The sequence below is a fragment of the Accipiter gentilis genome, chromosome 10 (genome assembly GCF_929443795.1).
Source record: "Accipiter gentilis chromosome 10, bAccGen1.1, whole genome shotgun sequence".
In the NCBI taxonomy this organism is placed as follows: Eukaryota; Metazoa; Chordata; class Aves; order Accipitriformes; family Accipitridae; genus Astur; species Astur gentilis.
In genome coordinates this window covers 37,341,790-37,365,431 of record NC_064889.1, presented here as the reverse complement: position 1 = coordinate 37,365,431, position 23,642 = coordinate 37,341,790, and the positions used below count along the sequence as shown (strand labels likewise).

The 23,642-nt window shown below is 37.4% G+C and overlaps 1 protein-coding gene across 2 annotated transcripts in view; it reads left to right on the top strand.

The window, feature by feature from the left end:
• The window catches only part of PRKCA (protein kinase C alpha), a 161,371-nt gene that overhangs the window by 116,207 nt on the left and 21,522 nt on the right, over nt 1–23,642 (top strand). Inside the window, exons 9-14 of one of the 2 annotated variants that reach the window (XM_049811641.1) lie at nt 4,743–4,772; nt 16,957–17,100; nt 17,873–18,046; nt 20,921–21,012; nt 22,641–22,703; nt 23,231–23,369. In XM_049811641.1, the coding sequence (XP_049667598.1) occupies nt 4,743–4,772; nt 16,957–17,100; nt 17,873–18,046; nt 20,921–21,012; nt 22,641–22,703; nt 23,231–23,369 (642 nt within the window). The remainder of the gene's footprint in view (nt 1–4,742; nt 4,773–16,956; nt 17,101–17,872; nt 18,047–20,920; nt 21,013–22,640; nt 22,704–23,230; nt 23,370–23,642) is intronic. The other variant, XM_049811642.1, reaches the window with a different exon arrangement.

Here is a 23,642-nt window from a genome sequence, read left to right as displayed (position 1 = left end):
TGCTTAGCAGAATCTCCAAGAGCACTTAGGAGCTACCTCCCTTTTACATCAATGAGAATTTTTAAAATACCTGCCTGCATCTATAGTTCAACAGACATTTTTAAGATTTGGCCTCAAGCTCTCATTGATTTCAGACTGTTTACACAATCCTATCACTTCCTTCTAGGTCCGGTTTAACAACCCAGACTTCTTATTTAAATGTGCTTATTAGTCACACAAATCTCATTGGTATGCTGCTTTACTTACTGGACCTTCTGGCACAAATTCTTTAAGTCATTTACTCAAAGTAAATCTACCATAAAATAGCTATACGAGATTCTAAATAAGTAAATAAATAATAGATTCAAACATTCTCTTCAGTTAATTTGTAATTGAACAGTAAAAACTATTTGTCCTGAGAAAAAGTTAACTCATGGCCCATTCTGCCATATACAAACCAGTTGAAGAATTAACAAGTGGTTTGTGCCCAGTCGTTATAGATCCTATCCAACAAGTGGGACCAAATTTGGGAAAGAAAGAAGAGTTGAGGAGGATGGTGGTTTTATTAATGGAATCATGCAGTGACCTCGCTACGTATTTTTAGATTTTACTACAAGTTTTCTTTTTATATACTGTGTCTGTATTATCTATATGAAGATGTCCAGTATATAGAAATTGAGGTGTATTATGCATAGGTGCAGTGCAGTATTTTCCATACGACACACAATTTAATCATTCTACATATTTTTTTGGATCTCACCTATCACTAAAACTTACAAATCAATTATCTCCTCATTTAGCAGCATGATCAAGTCTGTCTTCAGTGATTTATAGATGATACATCATTATTAATATTTAGAGATAAAAATATACTCCTGTAGGAAGTGGAGGCAGGATAAAATCTGTCACTGTTTTTCATTTGGTTTTAACCTTTGGTTGTGAATTTTCTCTCCGGAATGGCATTATTTGTAGCCATCTCAAAACGAAACCCCGTTCTCAACAGGCATATTCACAGTAATTGTAGCTGCTCCATAATTGTCCGTGCCGAGGTTGCCATGGGAACTCCCAACAGTCCCAGGTGGCTCCATGGACCCAAACTAACAAGTCTTTTAACTGCAATATCTACTATTTCATACATACTTGTCTTCCTGTTAGAGTACTTTGCTAGTCAAAGAAAAGAAGCAGAATATTGAAATAAGGCAACCTTATTGTATTTTTCATACCCGGTTATGATTTGAGCAGTAATATTTTTTTTTTGCCATTTAGGGCATTGTTCTGGTTTTTTTATTTGAGGAAAACAAATGTGCCAATTCTAAAACTTCTATTGTAGGAAGTTATTTCAGTCTTGTCAAGCCCTGTTTCCTGTAATTTGCTACTTAGTAAAGCACTTCTTGATACTTAAATATCACCTTAGAATAATAATAGACTAATACTGGTTTGAAAGTAGGCTGGTTAATTATTCTGTTTGTCCCCTTCTTTCCACATCACCATCACAGAAAATATTAATAGAAATAAAGCAGCTGTTATGCTCCATATCAATTATTTTTTTAATTAAAAAAAAACCAGTAGCTATAATCCTTACATGTGGATACATTTACCAAGTACAAGGTATATTAAGTGACTGGAGCAATCTGAGTCACCACAGTCAGCTTTGGTAATTGAAGTGATCCAAGCAAGTTGTTATGAGGGAATGGGTTACTGCTCATATAATCTTCATTTTAAGGCATCTGTGGGGAAGATATGTAATGGTCCTCGTGGTACATACTCTTGTCAGACATTTTCTTTTGTTCTAATTATTTCCGTTAGTGTAGCTCTCTGTGTGGGTTTCAGTAGAACGAAACCGTTTGCTTAGTTTCTGAGAGCTCAGGCTACTGTCCCCACCGTGGGGATCCGTGCATGACCATGCCGGAGGACCTTGGGAGGTGCTTCCTTGGGGACATACATCCACAGCCACATCTACCCCCGTGGCTGCTAGCTTCGAATCGTGTTTATGGGTTTATGTTAGAGATTTCAGCTGAGACATCAGGTGCGAGTGGCTTTTCATGGCTGTTAGTTTTGTACCATGCCATTTAATTAACTGAATAACGATAAAATCACTCCACAACAAGATGACGTTGTTCTGATAAGTACTTCTTCTGCAAAATAATTACCAGTCGGTGTTAGTAACCATTTTCATCTGTTTGTCAACATTGTGGGCCAGATCCATAACCTGTGTGTAGTAGGAATGCCGGGCAGAGTACCCAGGGAAAGTGGCCATACTGGTTGTACGCTCTATTTCCAGTCTTCCCTTTCTGGGACTGATCCAGGTACTAGACAAACCATCCAGGAGCAGCTCTTGTTTATTATTGTCCAGTTGCCCGATGGGGTCTTTTTGCTGCCAAGAAGTGACGTGAGCTGGCTTTGCGGTGTTTCCCGAGGACTGTAGCTGGTGGGGCCGGACGCCCCGTGCTGTTGCTTTGGCTGTTCTCAGGTTATCGTGACGTGAGTTTTGTTTTCAGCTGCTTTGTGCCAGTGGAATCGCTGATGAAGGCTGTACAGAAGCTAGACCTGTAGTTTCCTTTTGCAGAATAAACAGATCGAAACATAAGGAGAGAGAGAACAGAGTTCAGAACGGGGTAGATATTGTATCTGAAAATTGGAATGTACAGTCAGTGGTGACATTTTGGTGACATCTCAGTGCTTCTAAACATAACTGTTGTTATGATCCTAAAGAAAATGTCTTTTAAAATGCCTTACCATTTTAAATATAAGAACAGGGACAATGTGGTGCTTGGCCATCAGGCTTGGTTATAAATACCTAGAACCTCTCCAGTGACGCAGGCACTGTAGATATTTCTGCTTCTGATGCGCTACTAAACTCCCCCAGTACACAGGGCAGCATTTTGTTTGACCAAATTTGCGTGTTAGTCCTTGTGCAGATGTGAATTTACGAACAAGTAACCTATCTCAGTCTGAATATAGATCTGTTGAATGCAGAGCTAACGTTTATTTACACCATCAGGCCTCTTTTTGTGGGAGTACAGGTGGTGTTAAATGGATTTGAAAATGTCCGCAGATTTCAAGGCACAATTAAAGCTTTCTGATGAGTTTCAGTGTTGTTACAGTCTAACACTAAAGAAACCTCTTTTATTTATTTATCGTTCCCTTTCTGAACATCGGTACATCAACTCTGTTTCATTGCAGGTACTGCATTTCTTAGATCTTTAACGCTCCCTTTAATTTTATTTTTTTTAAAGCAGTTTCTGGCTGCTTTTTTAGAAAGGAGGAGGACAGTACTTTCTGCATTAATCTGACATTTTTTCTGATATTCACAACAGTTTTACGTCAAAAGGACATTTTCTTTTTTTCCTTTAATCAATGGCCAGGACATCCTAGAACAGTTTTAATTCTGAGCTGGAGGCTGGGTAAATATTCTGCAGTTGTATAGCCATGGCCTTAGCAGAAGACTCCAGGGACTGTTTCAGTAGCTTCTTAAGAACCCAATGAGTTTTCTAATTAAATATGATATCGTCATTCAAAAACACACCTGTAGAAGAGCTTGTGATTTTGTTAATTTGTAAGTTAAGTTCTTCCAGTCTCTGTAAAGTTCTGTAAGGGCTGTGAAGGAGACATTTCTTTTTAAGTCTTTGAAGGATGGTGATGGTTTTGCCCCAGAGCTGTTACACTGCAGTTACTTTACTCCTTTTTTTTTTTTTTGAAATAAATAAAAGATATGATCTCCATCATAACTGTATCTAACCTGTATGAGTTCCCACTTTGAGGTAATAACTGTAACTTCAGGCAGTTCAGCAAAGGTGACATGGAAAAGAGAAATAACATTGCTGACACTTCAAATTGTAAACGAAAAGCTTAAATTTACTTTTCAGGAAACAGACACTAAGCTACACTGAAATCATGACCAGCCAAAATATCACTGGCACATCAATCCACACTCGTTATGTATACAGAGATATAAAAAGAAGAGCTTCTTTTTTTGGCCATGGCACTCATTCCTATTTTTAAATTGTGCATATTTAATCATTAGAGAATAGTTTGCAGCATTATAGAGATGCTGTTAGAACTCTCCATCTGTTCCATACTATAATTTGGCAGAGGGAATTCCCATATACAGTTATCTGGAGGTTTCCCATCCACTCACCATATCTGAAACTAGAGAACTCGAGATTTTTTTAACCAGATGACATATATCTCTGGTCTCAGTTAGTATCAGCTTGTGATTTCTGTAAGGCTTTTCTCAGTCTGTGTGTTGTGATTTAAGGTGAAGAATGTATGTAGAAAATCATATTTGTAGCAGGGATTTCTTTATCCCTTATATAAAGACTAAATGTGTGTCTCAAAACAAAAAAAGAAAATTAAAAGTAACTTTTGTGCTGTTGCCCCTCTAACAGTGCTCATTAATTGCTAAGAGCCCAGACTACCCACATCTATACATACCTTTAGCTTTATGCATTGCGGTGGTTTAACAACATGAGGAATGTTTCATGCATGAAGCGTATGTATGTACAAGACTGAGGTTGACATTGAAGAGCAGTTTCGTGAAGACCTGTACTTCACTGTGCTATGCTGTACTGTGCTCCTTACTGTTAAGGTGATTAACACCACAATTTCTTTTTTGTGATTTTTCTGTGCATAACAGATGTGTCCATTTCTGTATTCTCGCTGCTGTGTCTTTATTTGTTTACTTCTGCTACTAATTGTTGTTGCTTTGCTTTGCCAGTCCGTTACTAACGAAGCAGTGTTTCTCCCTTTCCTGTCTCTTCCAGGACTGTCATGTAAATATCCACTTCTTCAAGGTAGTTTTCTCCTTGGTGTTCTCCTACACCTTTCTCTTCTCACAACCCTCTTTACCAATGTTTGAAGTGTATTAAATTCAATTTCATTCTCACTATTTTAAGGATGCACTCGTTTTTTTCCCCAGTTTAAGCTTTTCTAATGGATTAAAAAAAAATTGAAGTATGAATCTTCCCTGATTTGTCACGGTACTCCCCAGATTAGAAGCTTACTTACAAAAAAGGGGTCCTCAAACCTCAGCAGATGCAGCGTGCCTTTCCTTTTGAAGGAGTTAGTTAAATGAATGCCACCTTCTTATGGAAAATGGAAAATGGTGCATCTTTAATTTGAAAGACGCTCATGGAACTTTAAATAACTTCCACAGATCAAATAATGCTCATGTTCACTGTATATTTAAATGGATACATTTACATAATATAGCATGCGTGTTTTATGATATAATATACTACATATACTGCTATATGTTACTTGGAGTATACTATATCATAAGAGATATTACCCATATGCACAGATGCTCTGATACCTGAAATACCAATTCACCTGTTTACTTCCCATTTTACTTCTTTCGCTAATCACTACATCACTGAATTATTGCCATAAAATATACATATCAGCATTGAGAACATATGTGCGTGGACTTTTTATTGCATGTATCTCTAACAAATTATCTTGCTTTATTAGGGCAAAGGTTACTGACACAAATCACATTTTCAGTTTCATACATTGGTTAAGTTACAAATTAAATTAAAATTTGAAGCTCCTGTGCTGTAAACTATTGTAAGAATCTATCTAAGGTTACTGAAAGCCCTTATCATCTTCAAATAGTATTTTTACAATTTAAGTTGACCTACAGCAGTTTACATGTTATAGCTCAAAGCTTAAAATACTTAATTTAAAAATCAAATTTTATTTTTGAAGAGTTGTTTATATTCTTAATGCATGATTTTACCAAATGTTTTAATACTGAACAAGGAAAACAAAGAATAACACCATTTGTCATTGCCAAATATTTCCTAATGCAGTAATCATTTGTCATGCAATCAGTAACTTATTTTTTCTTAACCTTGATTCTTTATCTGGTATCTTTATCTCAGAAAAGCCTGTACAGAAGAGGACTACCCTTCCTCAATCCTTTACACCTCTTCTTATTTGAAAATAAAATCACATGGTGGTTTCATTGATGAAAGTTGTTTAATGCAGGAAAGTTGCAAGTTTCTCTGTTTCAATGTGTTTTAAACCAGAGCAAAAGCTACCCTGAAAAAATGCATCTGGGGTAAATACGAAGTTATGTCTAACATTGTGTTGTCACTTCATTGTAAAATCCAGACCTTGAAGTGCACTGATAAACCGACAAAAGTCCTTGGTCAATTCATGTTTTCACCATAGGAGTGCACCTAAAAAAAGAGCTGAACAGTTTCCTACAGCTGCTGCTTCATAGGCAAAATTCATGCTTAGTCCTTGTGAATTATAAACACGAATTCCAGCAAAGAAAGTTGGCACTCTGTTCTGGCGTGAAGAGGAGACTCAAGAATTCCATTCTTTCATGGGAAAAAAAATAATCTTCCTTGTTTATTGTCTGCCTTTTCTCTCTAAATTATTACAAATGCCCACTCTGCTTGCTGCTGACAGTGACTTAGCATCACTAACCTAAGCTAAGAAACGTCACTGCATGCTGCATTCTGCAAGCTAATCGCCACTGACGTTAGCATGTCTTTGGAAATAATTTTGTAAGTAATCAGTTTATGTGGGACTGCTGGGGAGGTTATGTTCCCGAGTTTACAAGATTGGAATTGAAAGGAAACAGCAGGAGCAGATGAAGAAGGAAGGCTGTGTTCCTGAGGATAATATAACACTTCAGAGCTAGAAACGAGTAAAATGTACAAAAATGAATTTTCTAATATCATAGCAAATTTGAGAATGCTGTGAGCAAGGTCAAACAGCACAAATACTTGTTTATGAAATTATCAGATACTGGGAAGGATCACGCATTTATGCTGCTTTTGTTCCGCCAGCAAAGTGTATATTTAAATAGATTATTTTCACAATATCATGCAGAAAACACCTTCATCTTTGTGTGTGTGTGTTTGTGTGCATTAAATAATTTCACAGCACGTTAAGACTTGGATACGGAATCCTAAGGTTTTAAATCAGTCCTAGTCTGCAGCTTTTCATGGCTGTGGTGTTTGATTGCAGGGATTTGTGCTAAGATCAGGTAGAACTGAAGTCCTTAAAGATTATTTTAGAACAGAATTTTATTCTTTTTTGTCCATATCGAAATGCGTTTTATGCTGAAAAACTTGCTTAAAAGCAAATTCTACACTCCAGGTTTTTTTATTATTGAAAATTAGCAGTAATTTGCATAATTAAAAAATGAAGGAGCATATATAAAAACAGTTCTTTTTTTGACACTTAGGGATTTGCTGTTCTAGCATCGTATTTGTTGTTTAGGGGTTTTATTACCACTACCACAGGATATTTCTGCTAGAATTCTTGAATATTATTCCTAGGCAGCCTCTTTAATTACATTTCATCTAGTTAGACACTGCTCTGTTGCACGGGATAGCGTGTTTGGCAATAAAGGCAGAACACAAAGTAGACTCAGGTGGCCACAGGATTATTAAACAGATTAAACATGTTGACAGTGCCAAATGGGTAACTGGAAACTCTTCCCTCTCTAGATACAGCCAGAAATCCATTGTACAGGGCGATATTCCCTGAAATTCCTATTCTAAGGAGAGCTATATCCCTTTTCAAATGACTGTCTTTCATAGTCATTTGACTTCATTGTCTACTTTTTCTAGGGGATATGGCTACCTTAATCCTGTGCCTGGCAAATTTGGGAATTTTTTAGAAATTGTGTATTCAGGTACTTCATACAGTTTTAACTTCTATACAGCAACCCAAAAAAGTAAAAAAAAAAAAAAAAAAAAAAAAGAAACCAACAAGCAAAAACCCCCCACTTGAACAGGGAATGTGATTATAACCCCCCCAAAATAAGCAGCTCTGCTGAGATGCTGTATGGTATATTAAGCTGTTGTACTGTCCTTCAGGATTCTCTTATTGCCTTTATCCTAAGTAAACATCCGTTTAACATAATGTTGGGCTGGAGAAAATAATTTCTCCTCTGAGTTGGAGACCACAAGAGGTCAGTAAAGAACACAGAATCACTCCCAAAGCAAAAAGCTGTCTCCAGCAAAAGTCCTGAAAGAAAGGAAATAATGCAAGTTGTTTGTATGTATGTATTTAGAAAGATACAGACCCGTTAAATTAAACCGCTATTTTGATAAAATTCAGTGTAACGTTTTTCATCCAGCCCTTTATTCAAGATTTTTAACTGGCACTGATGACAATTTTTCCTCTTATCAAAATATGTAATAATTTGCAGCTGTAAAAGCAAGTACTGCCTCTGCTCACCTTTGTATTGCTCAGTTCATCTCTACCTTCAGGTGCCTCATGAATTCTGTAATTATCTGCCTCCATCGTGCACGGCTTTATATGCTAGGTGAGAGAAATGGAGCGCCACGGAAATCTCTGAGTCACTAAGTAGAATTATCTCGTGAGCTTTGTGAACCTGCAAGGTGTTAGAAGAGGCATGGGTTCCAAACACACAGCTCGTGGTAGGATTAGACAAAATAACTCAGTTTTACTAATCATCCAGAATTTGTTGTGGGACACTCTGCTTTCCCTTCTGTTATTTGCAACCCAAATTAATTCATGGACTCCCTGATATCAGAATTCCTACATGATGAGCAAAGCAGTACAGCACATGGGTGGGCTTCAGGAGTGGGTTTCCTGTGTTCTTGGACATGCTTTCTGCAAAATGGCATTTTCAATCATTTTTGCATATGGCACAAATATTTTTTTCAGAGAAATCCTTTAAATAAATTTACTATTACTAACCAAAAGGGTAAATATGACACAAGTTTAAGGGGAGGAGGAGAGGAAGTGAGGGGAAAATTAAACTGAAGACATAAAATAGTCCGTATTTAACTCTCAGGTAGAGTTTTGTCACCCTCTCCATTTACATTTTTATGAAACATCCTGCTTTGCCTTCATGCCTTTTTACTAGCAATGGGAATGATAAGAATTTTTCTTCTAGCTGTTTTTTCAATAGCTATTTTAGCTATTGAAGTAAAAACACATTTTCATTTTTATATATTGCATTTTTTACTTATTATGTCATAGTTCACCATAGTGACATTGCCGTCATGAAAGTAAATGTAAGAGTGCAGATAAACAGCTTTCTACTCATTGCGTCTTTTCAGTGGTGTTCTTTCTGCAAAGAAATTTTGCTCAAATGTAATTTCACCAAGGAATACATGGCTGAAAAACAATCTGTGTAAACCTCGTGAAACTTTGACAATGTCCGTGGTACAGTGCATCTCCCTGGTACGGGTGTGTCTTGCTGTATTGCAATGTCTCGTGTAGGCATTTTCAGTCTGCTGCAGTCTAATCCAAGCATGCTCCTTTCTATATGGATAAATATATACGTATAGACTCATCAGTTCAATACATTTCTGTAATTTAGTTCACTAGTTAATTTATTCTTGAAAGTAATAAGTTATCATCAGTGAGAGTGCACAGTAGGATGGGAAAAAGCCACGTGTGGCCGCCTTCTTCGTAAGCATTTGTTAAGTCAAGGAAAGAGGCACAAGAGCCAGAGACTGTCTTTTGTTGCACTTCACGGGAAATTTAATGCAAAAGCTTCTCTCCAGATTGCTCAGCACTTGTTTTGTAGGGAAACAGGTAAAATGGCCAAGGGAGGTCCTTCCCTCTGTTGACTTGCAACAAAAAGGACATGAGCTCAGGCTGGACCAAGATGTAACGCTCGTGCCGTCCCCTCTCCCATTAGAGTTGCTGGGTTGCTAAGTCATCCGGAGCTTAGGCTCTTAACTTTCTCTTTTCTGTGTTGTTTCCATGACTACAAAAGTCTCTGCTAATGAATTACAAGCTTGCATTAGGTTATGGTATTAAGCTTAAAACAGTCTGGTGAAGTATTAGGTCTTGCTGGGGCTTAGAAATGGACTTTTCTCATTTCACATTCTCAGCATCCTGATAATTAAGTTGTATAAACTAGGAAATTGATAGTCCTTCATAGCATCTATAGTTGCATGGAATTGGAAATGCAATAAAGTAAGAAACAAGCTGCCACAATGATGGAGATCATTTCAGTGAACGGGAGGTTTTTTCCTCCAGATTCTGACTTGAAATTTATTGGATCTATTTACTTTATTAAATACTTGCTAATGGCTCAACCGGTTGATCAAAATCCCCACTGAGCTTTCGTGACTGGAAACCTGAGTCGGACTTTTTGTCCTGCCTTGAGATTTGGATAAGTTATTTCAGTTTCTCCTTTTTATGTCCTTAGTATGAGTTTCGCCAGCTCCGTCAGTGACATCTTCTATGGTTTGTCCGAGATCTGAGCTGCTCTGATGCTTGTTGTGTCAAGTCCAGGTAGTCACAGACGTAACTGAGCATTAATTTCACACTTGCATCCAAAGCCTCCTGGGCTCTAATAGTGAAACTGGAACATTACTATTCACAGAGTTCCTTTCCTTGCCTCTCGCCACCCATTTTGCCATTTCTTTAAGTGATACGCAGATTGTTACCTGCAGCTCCGCTATGGCTTCGGGTTAATTTAAGAAGTAAGAAGAGAAACATTGGGAACAAGGTGGGCTAGCGTGAGATGGCTTGTTCCATCACCCAGTGACACTTGAAGAGCACGTTAAGGTCTAGCAAAGACCTGGTGAGAACTTACTGCAGTGGGGGAAGGAGAGCTTTTGTTAGAGTTTTGCAGAGGGATTAAATCATGGCAAGAGGACGTTCCTGCTCCACAGATCTCAGGAAAGTCTTAGGACCCAAGATAAAGCCTGCTCAGTCAGTCTTTAGACTGCTGACCCTCATGCTATTAAAACTGATTTTTTTTTTTTTTTTGCAATGGAGACTGAAGCCAGCGCAGCTCTCTGTTGTTCCATCATTCGTTTCCTATTTACGGCTGGATGCGACTGCATGGGCAAAGCAGTCGGTGCTAGGTGGAATCTGCTAGAGAGGAGGGGAGAGGATGCTGGTGCGCAACGCAAAACGGAGCTGTGCGTCTCGAAGAGGCTCAGCTGCCGGGAACAAAGCTCTCGATTTCTTTTCCCAGTAGGTGTCAGTGGAACCAATAAGTAACGGATGAAATGTGGCCATAAGCGTGCTGTTTCCAAACAGAAGTTGTGTGTGTATATACCTCGCACATGTGATGGGAATCCAGCGCTGTTGTTAAATGTTTTTTCGTTTATCACTTTCTCCTCTTGAAAATTTGTTACCGATAGATCTCCCCGCTGGGCAGCTGTGAACTTGCTAAGAGCGAGTTGCCTTGACAACTGAGAAATACATCCTCTAGTGAACTGCACGTCGCAAGGCCTTTTGTTGCCTTGAATATTTTTTCGTGGGCAATGATGGGGGGGGGTTCCCTTCTGAAGCTGTGCAGTTTTGGAACCCAGTGTTCGTTTGCCATATGGGAACAAAGCCAATCTTCCCGAGCTGAATGTTTAGCGAACAGCAGCAGAAGAGAATGCAAGTGAGCGATACAAGGCGTTAAAGCGCTAACATAATGACATGTAGATCATTAGCACAAAGAGATTGAGGGTAGGAATGTGAATTGTGTAGGGTTTTGGGTTTTTAGTTCTTCACAAATTTTATTTATTTATTGGCTAATGGGAAAAATGACCAATTCAGTCTTTTTGCTCTGTAATTCTTAAGTTTCTGAACTATAGATAATAACTGGAGGGCAGAAGAGCCAATGTTCAGATTTATTGTTTTGTCCTATTAGATTGTCTTCACAGTAAAAAATCAGAAGGAAAGTTTTGAAAAGACTCAATGAGAACATTTACCGCGATTGAAAATGTAGTGCAGTAATGGATTACTGGCCCCTAAATCACTTCTTCACTTTGCACTCCTCATTAGGGTTTGGAGAAGACTTTTTGTACCTAATTAAAAGACCAATTGTTACACTTAGATGGAGAATAAATTGAATATATTTTTACTGCAAAACCTGAGATATCTTTTCCAAAAAGCATATACCAAATTCCAAGAGACTCACCAGTGTAACACACTGTAACTTCTGTAACGCTCCATGAAGAAGTACGTTTGGGCTGAATATATAAGGTATGTCTCACCTGTGGTTTCAGGGTAAAAGAACTGGCCGAGATAAGGTGCGTCCAAACCAGAGGAAGTAAGATGATGTGCATGTCTCGTTTTCTTTTAAGATTAACTCTTCTGCTACCAGTGCAGACTAATTTATCTTTAACATCCTTTTTTCCTGGTTTGTTTGCTGCAAGCTGGCTTTGTGTAACAATATTGTGTTTTTATCAAAGATATTAAGCCAAGCAGTCTGAATGTAAATTGAAAATTGATCCAGGGCCTGGAATGCCATCTTCAACTTCAGCAAGTTTTAATATCCATAAAAAATAAAGGTGAATTCAAGTAGGATTCTGTTATTTTCAACTTTAGTCATGGTAGGAAGAGGCAAAATACCATTGCTTTTTTCTAATAAACATTTATGAATCATTTTAATCTATGTCCCTTCTGTAGTTGCAAAACTGGTTTTGCTCCGGGAGTCTGGAAGAGTGTGTTGGTTGCATGGAATTTTCTCTCTGCAATACTCAAGGCGTATCAGATATAAAACTCACGGTAGAGCTCGGTGAAAGCATGTTAAAACATTTCCTGTTCTTGACCCTATGAGCATACACTAACATATGTTGTAGCTGGCTGTGGATACACAAAAATTAGAATACCCATTTTTGTGCTCTGCCACTACAGAAGATTTATAAGTATCACCAGTCATTCAACCCTACATTAGACTAATCTGAATAAAAGTCTTTCTTCATTGTAAAAGATTTTGTGGACAATTTTAACCAAGCTAAGGCATTCCTGCTATTTAAAAAAAAAAAAAAAAAAAAAAAACAAAAAACCAACAACAACAAAACCAACAACAAACAAACATACAAACAAACAAAAACCAGAAAAACCAACCCTAATATATAAATTCAATAAAATGGTTTGAACTGTGATATTTGTAATGCTGTAAGGATGGGTATGTCCCAAAATAATATGGAACGTTTTAAGTAAATCTATTAGAACTGCTTTTTGTGAAATATGGGGGGGGAGAGGGGAGGGTCAGTAATGTAATATTTTCTAGTGTATATATATATTTTTGTTGTGCTTCTCTCCTCAACTGTATTTTAACAGTAGTTTTAGTTTGTAGTACCCTATCTGAAGTATCTGAAATATATAAATTGTTCTTTATATGAAAAAAACAGTGTCCCACATGTTAAGGTATTCAAAAAGCTGAGGAAAAGTGTTTTTCTAGCAAAATATCTGTTCAGCAAGTTATTTCCCATTAGGGAAATATTAACATTGCTGCGTGTGAAGAAAGTTTGCAAGTCATTGTATTGTATGTAACATCATTAAACAACTCCAATGGGCACAGCCAACTAAGTATTCAACCAAAAGGTGAGATGAAAGCCCACTCAGATGCCGGAAACACTGCAGAAATGCATGTGGGTGGACGAGGTCTTCTCCACATGCACACTGAGCCCAACATGTTTTGGATGTGTTTTCTCCAAATCTTTACTAAATCGTATAAGCAAATTCTTGTTCCCGTGCATCTTCACCCATTGCTTGAATAAGGCACAACATTTGTTCACTTTGTAGATTTTCTGTAACTTAACATAAAGCAATTTTGATACATGAAGAATTTTTCCTAATCCTTTAGTCATATCCAGAAATCATTAGTTGAGTTTCTGAAATACTTTTCTCTTGCCTCATATTCTGGATTAAGTTCTGTAATAAAAGGGCAAAGTTACAGGCTTTCCTTAAATCCATCAACATCAATTACTAGTGATGGGTTGTGACATTTCTGCTGAGTGTAGAAACTTCCATGAAGCTTATAAGAGATGTTTTGGTTTAGATTTATACTTCAGGATGAATTGAGTAACATGGAATATACACAGCAGCTAATTCTTGAAGACAGATGATGAGGACTAGATCTTTCAGGGTTTATTTCATAAAGGTATCTTACTGTCCCATCAAAAACTTGGTGGCACAAGTAGAATCTGTAATGGCTTGATCGTGTTTATCTAATTTTATTTCTATGCCCATAGCCTAATTTTGTTCCAGTAGCTCTGGAAAAGTTTTTTGAACCGTACTAAGAAGACGACAAAATGATATGCCTGAGGCTAAGTTATAATTGAAACATGTTGCAGTAGTATTTTGCGAAGCTCTTAATGGATCATCTGTGAAATGTTTTGTTTTGGATTATTATTGTTTCCTTTTTTTTTTTCCTCCCGGTACATACTTTCCAGCTTTAAAATTCCCACTATATGTTCACTAGGATCTTAAGCCAAAAAGCAGTAATGGAATTTGCATGCTAAACATGAAAAACTTTTTCCCTCATGCTCATAAACAAACGGTCAGTGACCTAGCTGAAGGGAAATACAGACCTTTGATAAGGTTACGATAATTTAATAAGGTCGTTAGGCCATTCCACTTTGTTCCGTGTGCTCCCATTGAGTCAGCCTGGTCGTTCTCCAGCATTTCGTGGATGCCATGTTCTTACCTTTTCTTACATACGGTTTGCAACAGGGTTCTCTGTTTATGGTTACCAGTGACCGGGCTAACGCACCGAGATAGCTCAGCACTAGTGATGAGATAACGGGGATTATCAGCCTCCCGTCAGACAGATCACTCACGACTAAGTACAGTCCGATAAGCCGCTGCCGACGTTAGCCATCTACCTGGAGCAGATGGCACAGCAGCCCACCTGTACAGAACAGGAGGCACCCGACGTTCTCCTGAAAAATCTACCCTGTGAAAAAAAAGAAATTATCAACTTGAGAGTGACGTCTAATTTTAAAAAGATAAAAAATAGAAATAAGAGGAGCATATCTCTGCTGCTCACTGAATCTAAGCATTTTCTTGCGAGGGTGCGGAGAGGCCTTGGCTTGGTTCTCTAATATTATTTTAAGATGCCGCCTTCAGATCCTGACAATTCCATCTCGCGTGTGTTTGATCCGAGCGAGCGCGGCGCTTTCAGCTCTGGGAGCCGGCACAGAGCACAGGAGCCTCCTGGTGAACCTGCCGCGCTCTGCTTTTGTGCTGGAAGCGCTCCCTGCCTCGACCGCAGGTCTGTACCCAAAGCAACAGACTGCCTTGGGAACAAAATTTGATTTGTTGTTGCGAGTGATGCATTTTTCAAACAGGCTGCCAACAACCTACCCAGTGCGTTTAAAGTACAAGAAATAAAGCTAGTGTCTTCCATTCGGTGCCTGATTTGGATCTCTGTTACTTGGTGAGAAGGCGGATATTGAAATTGCTTCTTGTATCAGAAGAGCAGGATCTTTTATCTGAGATCCCATATGTGAGAACATCACAAGGACATGGCCAGCAAAGCTGCTTCTTTAAACCATGTCTTCATCTTGTACAAATAAAGGATATTAAGATTTTTCTTCTTTTTTTTTTTTACTCGTTTTCCTTATGGCTCCATCTTGTATTGCAGCCTCGAAAGGAGCTTTGTCCCGACAAATTGCTCCATGACAGACACTGGATTTGTCCCATGCAGAATCAGGGACTTAGGACTGGCTCTTCCTAAATGTTTGCACAGCACATGGTCCTGATTAGCATCTGCAAGTTCTGCTTTCATGCAAACAAGTAATAATAGTGGTGGAAGAAATTCCACCTTTTAAGCTGTATTACAATATAAATAAAAAAAATCAAAAAAATCAAAACTGCCAAAATCCATATCCCCGTGGCAGGGTATAAGACTTTCTGCATTTATAAAGTTGCAGGAAGAGTCATAAAATCTGAATATGCTTTTCAACTGACGTGTGGGTTATTTTATCAGAAGATTACTTGACGTTACTGCCTGCAGTAGTAAAGGGCTAGAGTCTATGAACCGAGCCGTGCCTTTCAATGTCATAGTTTTAAACTTGTCTGGAGAGGGGAAAGTTTCTGTCTTCCAGTTTCCAGTGAGGCTGCCAAAGGTATGTGCCAGGCCAGGCTTTTAAGGTGATTTATTGTGTGACCTTGAATAAACTTTAATTTCTATCATTTTCTTTATCTGTAAAACAATGATAATATGCAAATACTGTCATTTTGCAGTGCAGTGAGAAAAGTAGTTATCCTTCAATATCAAGCATATGTCAATGGCACAAAGTAAATTAACCATATTAGAGGTTATTTATACCAGACCCACACACCAGATAGATGGGGGGAAAGCACTTATATCCTGAAGTGTTATTAAACCTTCTTGGCTTTGCTTCTGCTGGTATATGGGATTATTTTGAGAAAAAGAGGGATATTATGTTGTAGCCTGCATTATCTTTCGGTGAGTCTTACTTTTTTCTCTTCTATTAACTTTGAGATTTGAAATGCAACTTACTTGAGCAATTACATGGTGTCTCATATGAAATACTGAGACTGTTGCAACCTTCTGCAAACCAGACTGTCTTGCCAAGGCAGAGCCTTTGTATGTAATGTTTCCCTTCCTCCCTTTTCCAGATCAACACTTGATTGAAAATCAAAGTTGATTGTATTGCTAGTTTGAAAGTGGCCATGTTCATCTGCATTAATTCTCATGTTTTGTGTTTGGTGGTGTTTTTTTTAATGTAGGTTAATTTTCTTAATGCATGTCAAAGATTTCCTAACTCTTGCTATGCAGTGACTTTAAGAATTACATTTTAAAAGAGAATGTACTGAAGAGACTGTTTATGTCCTAAAATACCCTGTGTAGATTATAGCATGATATTTTTGAAAAGCATTTTTTGTATTTCAAAACAAAAACACCAGATAAGCCTGCTTTTGGCATGAAAATAAGTGATTTTTATTTTTTTTTTTTTCCTTTGGCTTTGGTTCTGGCTTTGGTTTTGCTCTTCTAACCAGATAAGTATATCTGCTTTTATCTGGTTATACATGAACACAGTTTTCTACTTTAATTCACTCAATAATGTCAGAAGTATTGTTGGAATGAGTCTTTGAAGTTGTGTCTGTGCAAATTTTGTTATGCAGCCTTCCTCCTGGGAATGCCACCTCAGATGTGGTCATCTCCAATTCTAACCTTCACCCAGTGATCCATTCTGCCGAGAAAACAGGCTACTCTTCTTACTTTCCTATTTTTGTGTGTGTATGTGTGTGTATGTTCTTCAGAAAGCCAAACTTGGGCCAGCTGGTAACAAAGTCATTACTCCAACAGAAGACAAGAACTCAAGTGTGCCATCCAACAATCTGGACAGGGTGAAGCTGACAGATTTCAACTTTCTCATGGTCCTTGGAAAGGGGAGCTTTGGGAAGGTAGGAATTCTTGATAACTATTCCACTCACATTCTTTTTTCTTTTTCTTTTTTTTCTTGAGGAAGAATGAATGAATAATTCTCTAAGAAGCAAAATCCAGAGTCACAAGGATGTGCATTTTTGAGGGAGGATTTCTTAATATGGAATAGGGTGATTCCCTAAGGACTAGTAAGCTTCAGTCATGATTGGCAGTTTTCTTGGAAAAACAAAAATAAAAAAAACCACTCAGACTGTTGGGCAGGGTGTAAGAAACAGTTGCTGACTTTTAGATCCTCACTTCTTGGCAGTTTCAAGGAAATTAAGTCTACTTTTCTGGCTTTACTACCTAGGTCACTCTGCCAGTTCTGGAAGTCACCAACATTGGTAAGGCTAAATATTGGGGAAAAAACAGGAATAGTGTGTGTATATATATATATGTATATTTGAAATCTGTTTGTCAAAAGAAAGGACTGCTATTTTTCTGTCTGCTTGAACAACCACTTATGTGATAAAGTGCCCTTTACTGAAGAAGTCCCACTTAGCATTTTATCAGCCCTTCGGCAATGTGCCTGCGATTAACCAGAGGGTTTTGGCACAAGCATTGTCTGAAATGACTGGTACGGCTCATTGCAGTGGGTGAGTAATGATGATATTTGGGGAGTTCTGATCAAGTTAGTCCATACCAATAAAAGGGAAAACTGGATTGTCATCTACACAAATCTTGGGGCATATGAGTCACCTTCCCTCCTTGGCAGGTAGGAAGATTCTCACCCTGTTGTTTCTCTTTGTGCAGGTGATGCTGGCAGATAGGAAGGGGACAGAGGAGCTCTATGCAATCAAAATACTGAAAAAAGATGTGGTGATTCAGGATGATGATGTTGAATGTACAATGGTTGAAAAACGAGTCCTGGCATTGCAAGATAAACCACCATTCCTGACACAGCTTCACTCTTGTTTCCAAACAGTTGTACGTGAGCTCTGTCTTTCTTGCCACCCTGATGTTTTCCATACTATATGATCATGGGGTTTGTCACTTCAATAACATTTATTATCCTCCAAACTATATATCATAGCTTCCGCACATAGAAAATCGTGAGAAAGATATACCGCATGTGATTACACCTTGTATTTTAAATATAAAACCTAGGTTTAAAGATTTTTTTTCATGCCGTAATTCAAGCAGACCAGGGTGACGATTCATAAATTTAATAATGTGTGCTTTGCTTAAGCCCAGATTCCCAAAGGTTCAGGATCTGAGGATAGTACTTGAAAAGTCTTAATGGCTGTTATTATTTTGTGAGGTGATTAGTCATGAATCAATGTTGGTGGATTTAATTTAGTTTTCTGGCACCCCTGGCACAGAGGAAAGCATTGGGGTTTTTTTTCTTCCTTCCTTATAAATATGTGAAGCGGACATTTCCCCATCACATTGCAAAACATCTCCCAGAGACAGATTGCGGGATGGATCTGACGATCCAGCAGCACCATACTGCTCTGTTGGATGACGCTGCCTGGTCGACAGTTGGCATTCAGGGTGCTTTTGGGTTTCGGAGTGGGCAGGGATACACCGTGACTAGTGTCACTGGTGTGAACTGGCTCCAAATGTTCCAGGCTGGGTAGAGGACTTTATTGACAAGAAATCAAGGCTCTTCTTGTCTCACCTTGTAGCCACCTTATGCCGATGGCCTTGAACTAGTGCCCCAGGGCTGGGTTGTCACTTAATGGGGTGATGACATCTGGGGTTTTTTTTCACTTGATTATTCCATGTCTTTTTACTATATCCTCTTACGTTGTTGATGGTTTTTAATCTCAAAACAAATGAACAAACAACAGGCAGTTAGCTTGAAGTAATAACATTGTAATTTTCCACAAACAAGCCACGTCATCCCGTCACCATTTCGTACCATAATTGTCTGTGGGGTGTTAGAGGCATTTTCAAACTCTGTTTAATGTCTACAAATCTCTGAGCAGAAAATGGCCTGAATGCAACAGATTTTCAGGCATAATTAATCACAATAAACCATGAATCTGGGAACTATTACGCTTGGTAATTCTTGCTTTCTAAAATATTTTTCCTGCCTCTACTAATAACATGAAGATTGTTGTAATAAGAGAGGTCCTAGTGAGAAATAGACTTCTGTCTCCCTCTAATTCGTTATCTTTATGTAACTTCATTAGTAGCCAAAAAGCTGTGTCATCAGTAAATGAAAAACTGCTGTGTTTAATCTTATCTTTCTTTTGAGCAACTACATTTTAAATGTAAAATCTTAAAAGCACAAATGTCCAGTGTTTTCTGTCTAAGTGGAATGGTGGGGGGAAATTTGGGGGTTTTAGTATTTACAGTATAATTTTTTTGTTTCATCAAGTACAAGAGCAATGGAGCTACATAAAGATCTAGATAAATCATTAACACCTTTGCCTAATCTATTTCATGTTTTCGAAAGCGTTGAGTAGTTTGCACTTGGTGCTATGAAATATTCTGGAAGATTAATATCAGCTAGAAAAATGAGAAATTGTATATGAAGGAGAAGAAAAGGCATAAACTGTGTGACTATAGGAAAAATTGATAATTTTGGGTTAGTGCAGGCTTCTATTGCCATAGATTTTACAATAAGACAATTCATACAAAAATCTAAATTTTATAAATCCAATCTGGTCAATTAAACATTTTCCCTATGGCTTATCTGTTGGACCCAGCTTAGGAAATCATAGTTTTTACACGAATGTTAATGTTCTGAAATCTTAGTTACTGGATGCTTGGAGACTTTCAATCAATGCTGAAGGAAAGAGATTGAGCTACAGCATCTTAATAATGAGTCTCTTTCCCATGAGAGTATTGCATCAGAATTTTTCTACAAATACTTCAGGATAATGATTCTGTCCAAAATATCTAAAGGAAAATCAGAGGAAGCCAAATATATGTCTTCCATCATATAGGAGGAAGACTGTTAATGCATCTTGTATGCTGTCTGCATCATGTTATAACTGCAGATAGTAAGCTTGCCATAATGTTGTCCACCAGACTTTTTTAATGTTAGGTGGTCAAAATCATCCACCCTAAATCAAAGATGTTTGTAGAGTGTAAGCAATGTATTCTTACTGAAGTCACTTGGAAGAGCTCAGTTTTTGTCCTCCGAAAACAGGGACAGAGCTACCATTTTAAGTTGTATTGTATGAAGGTCACTGGGTAGGAAAATACTATTTAAGTGCACTCAAATGTGTTATGGTCATGTTTGATTTGAGACACTTGGATATGGCCTTTAAAAGTCCTCACTGTGCAAGAAAAATCTCCCTCCAAAACACCTTATTGCCATCTTCCTCAAGCTGAAATGTGTGCCTATGAGAAGTTAATTTAGTGTCACTTGTAAAAGTCCCAGATACTTTTGTAAACCCTACAGTTACTTTTCTTCTTGCCTCTTTTTAATAATAAAAAAATTATATTTTTAATACCTCCCGTCTTCCAAAGGAACACTTATGAGGACGGATTAGAAATGGCCTCAAAGCAATAACTTTCAACCATCTTTATTAATTTTTTTTACATTTATTTTTAGAGAGATTTTTCAAGAGAACTATATGTGAATAATTATGGGAACCATCGTAGACAAATAATATATACAAGCGCATCACTAAAATTGGCAAATTTAGAGAGATCTCATCAGTCATTTACTCTTGCAGGTTTTACACTTCCATTTCCTGACTTATCAATTTTGCCAGCATGTACAACCAGTCCTAATAATCATAAAAGCTTTATAATAACATATTAGTGAATTTTTTTGCTGATCAATGCATATCTAATACTTTCTATAATGTATTTATGTGCGGTTTTAATACTTTATCCTAGGACCGTCTGTATTTTGTTATGGAGTATGTGAATGGTGGTGATCTCATGTATCACATTCAGCAAGTAGGAAAATTTAAGGAGCCACAAGCAGTGTGAGTGTTCTTGTTTATATATTTAAATCATATCATCTTAATTTTACACTGTAAGAGGATTAGGTTTCTTCTTCTTCCCAGGTTCAGTATGAAGTCTAGGCTGGCCTTTTTTGATTGTGTTTTTTTAAGGCCCAAAAGCTGAAGTTAGTGTTAAAAACGTTGTTTGCACACATAGAGCAAAGGTAGCTATGCCTTTTTATTCAAAAACACAGCACAAACAAAGGCATGCAATGCCTGCTTTATAAGTGACAAGAATTTAAACAAGGCAACAGGAAATTAAAGATGTTACTTGGTATTCTGGTGTTGTTTTTAAAAGCAAATATAAAAAAAGAGGCGAGTAGAACATTTCAGTCTGAATTAATGTTGAAAGGCAATACAAATAGACTCAGCATTGCAATATAAATTATAGTTTATACAAGATAAATTCAACGTATAGCTTATAAGAATTTCTGTGATCCTACTTTTTTATAGAAGTTTCATTTGTGAGGAGTTAACGATTAGAATGTGTTTATATACATGATCCTTTTTAGGTAATTGTACATCTGGCATATCGGTGAGCAACTGATAATGATCTGTAGCATATTCAAATGTGAATAGATCCATCAGTACCATTTTAGTCATGCTTATAACCTCTCATCATCATTTATTAGTGATTCATAACTCATTTACCAACAAAACTTTAAAATCAAGTGTGACCAACTGTTATAAGACTTCAGCTAAAATAATTTCTCATTTCGTTTAAGTAATCAGGGCTTGTTTAAATGAGAGGCCTTCTAAATATAAGTATTTGAGATATAGAACAAAATTTCAACATCTCGCTGAATAAAAACTAGATGGTGTCAGATCATCCTTGACTCCCAGCTAATGTAACTTGCCAACACCCGTTGCAAACCATGGTGTTTTATGACAGCTTACGCCTGTGGAGCGTCTTCAGACGCACGCATTCACAAACACCTCTGATCAAGTGTTTCAGAGCTGAGCTGAGCTTTCCTTTCCCTTATGCTAGCCTAAAAATTAATCTCATCTTTAAATAATCCTCTTGCATATAATTTGCACGGTTCCACAGCAACTGGCTTCAAACATCCATCAATATTATATATCTTTTAACTACATTCAGCAATTATGGTTTATATGGTAATCATTTTAATTAGCTTTATGTAATTAATCTTTTAACAGCCTGTATAAAGGAATACTAGTTCTGCAAATTATTTCATGCCATATGAATTGCAATGTAAATTGAGCTACATCCTAAATTCAGCATTGATATGTGATTAGAGATAATGACCTTTGCAGGCAGAGTTAGATCAGTGCAGTAAAACGCTGTGCTCCAGCAGCACCATTTTGGGGGGGTCTAGGGAGACATTTTCATTTTTTAAAAAAAAAAAATCTGCATTATTTTACCATCAAATACTCAAAATGTGTCCGTTAAAATCACACTGAAGTAAGGTGTCTTTTATGTCATCTGCCGGTAATATATATTTTTATACTTTAATATGTATACACACGCTATGTATTATGTACTTTATATGCTATTATACTATCATTCTTTACCATGATGCATTTCCAAAATACTTTTTCAGAAGGAAATCATGAGACAATAAGAAATCTGTTGGGTTCTTTTCATGCAGGTTCTATGCAGCTGAGATCTCAGTTGGGTTATTCTTTCTCCATAACAGAGGGATTATTTATAGGTGAGTATAATCTAATTTAAGTAAATTCTGAACTATTTTTAAATTCCCAAAAGGTTCAGTTTCTTTAATATTTCAGTGCTTTTTAAAAACATTTTATAAAAAGCAATCACTGTAGCGTTCTTTACGCTGTGTTGCTGCCGGTGCGCTGGAAACCAAAGCCACTGCTTTACCTGAGCTTTTCTGACATCTGTGCTCTGCCCAACTCAAATGAAACCTCTTGGAAACGTAAAACATTATCTTGTGCCTTCCTGTGTGATGTTGAATAGTTTTACATGTTCAGAACTCTCAGTGTGAGTGTGCTCGTGGTCATACACAGCTCTCTCTTCGTTAATTGTCCAGTTTTGGGGCTTATGGTCATTTTTTCTGTACGTGCAGTGAGGTGCCCAGTTCTGCCCGGACTGCAGACTGGTGTGCGTGTGGACCCCGTCCCAAAGAGCTACACGTAGTCCTCACTTAGACTTCCAAGTAGATGAGTTGGCCCTAGTTGATCCGAAACATTAACATTAAATTACTGTGATTCTTCATAGAGATCTGAAATTAGATAATGTGATGTTGGATTCAGAAGGACACATTAAAATTGCTGATTTTGGAATGTGCAAAGAACATATGTTAGATGGAGTAACAACCAGGACCTTCTGTGGCACTCCAGACTACATTGCACCAGAGGTAAATATTTACCATTTCAAGAACCTTTTAGTCTCTGAAATGAAAATTGTCACTACGCACATCTCACACCACCAAGTTTTGATAGCTGTAACTGGATGCTCTGTGGATGGTACCATTTATAGTTCTGCAGGTACGTTGAACAACTTTGTGAATTAATACAATACTATCAATAAGACTTCACTATTTAAAAAAATATCTAGTTGATTGAAAACCTAACTTTTTATGACATCAGTGCTTCAGATTTCTTTTCTACTAGCAAAAGACTAAAAATCT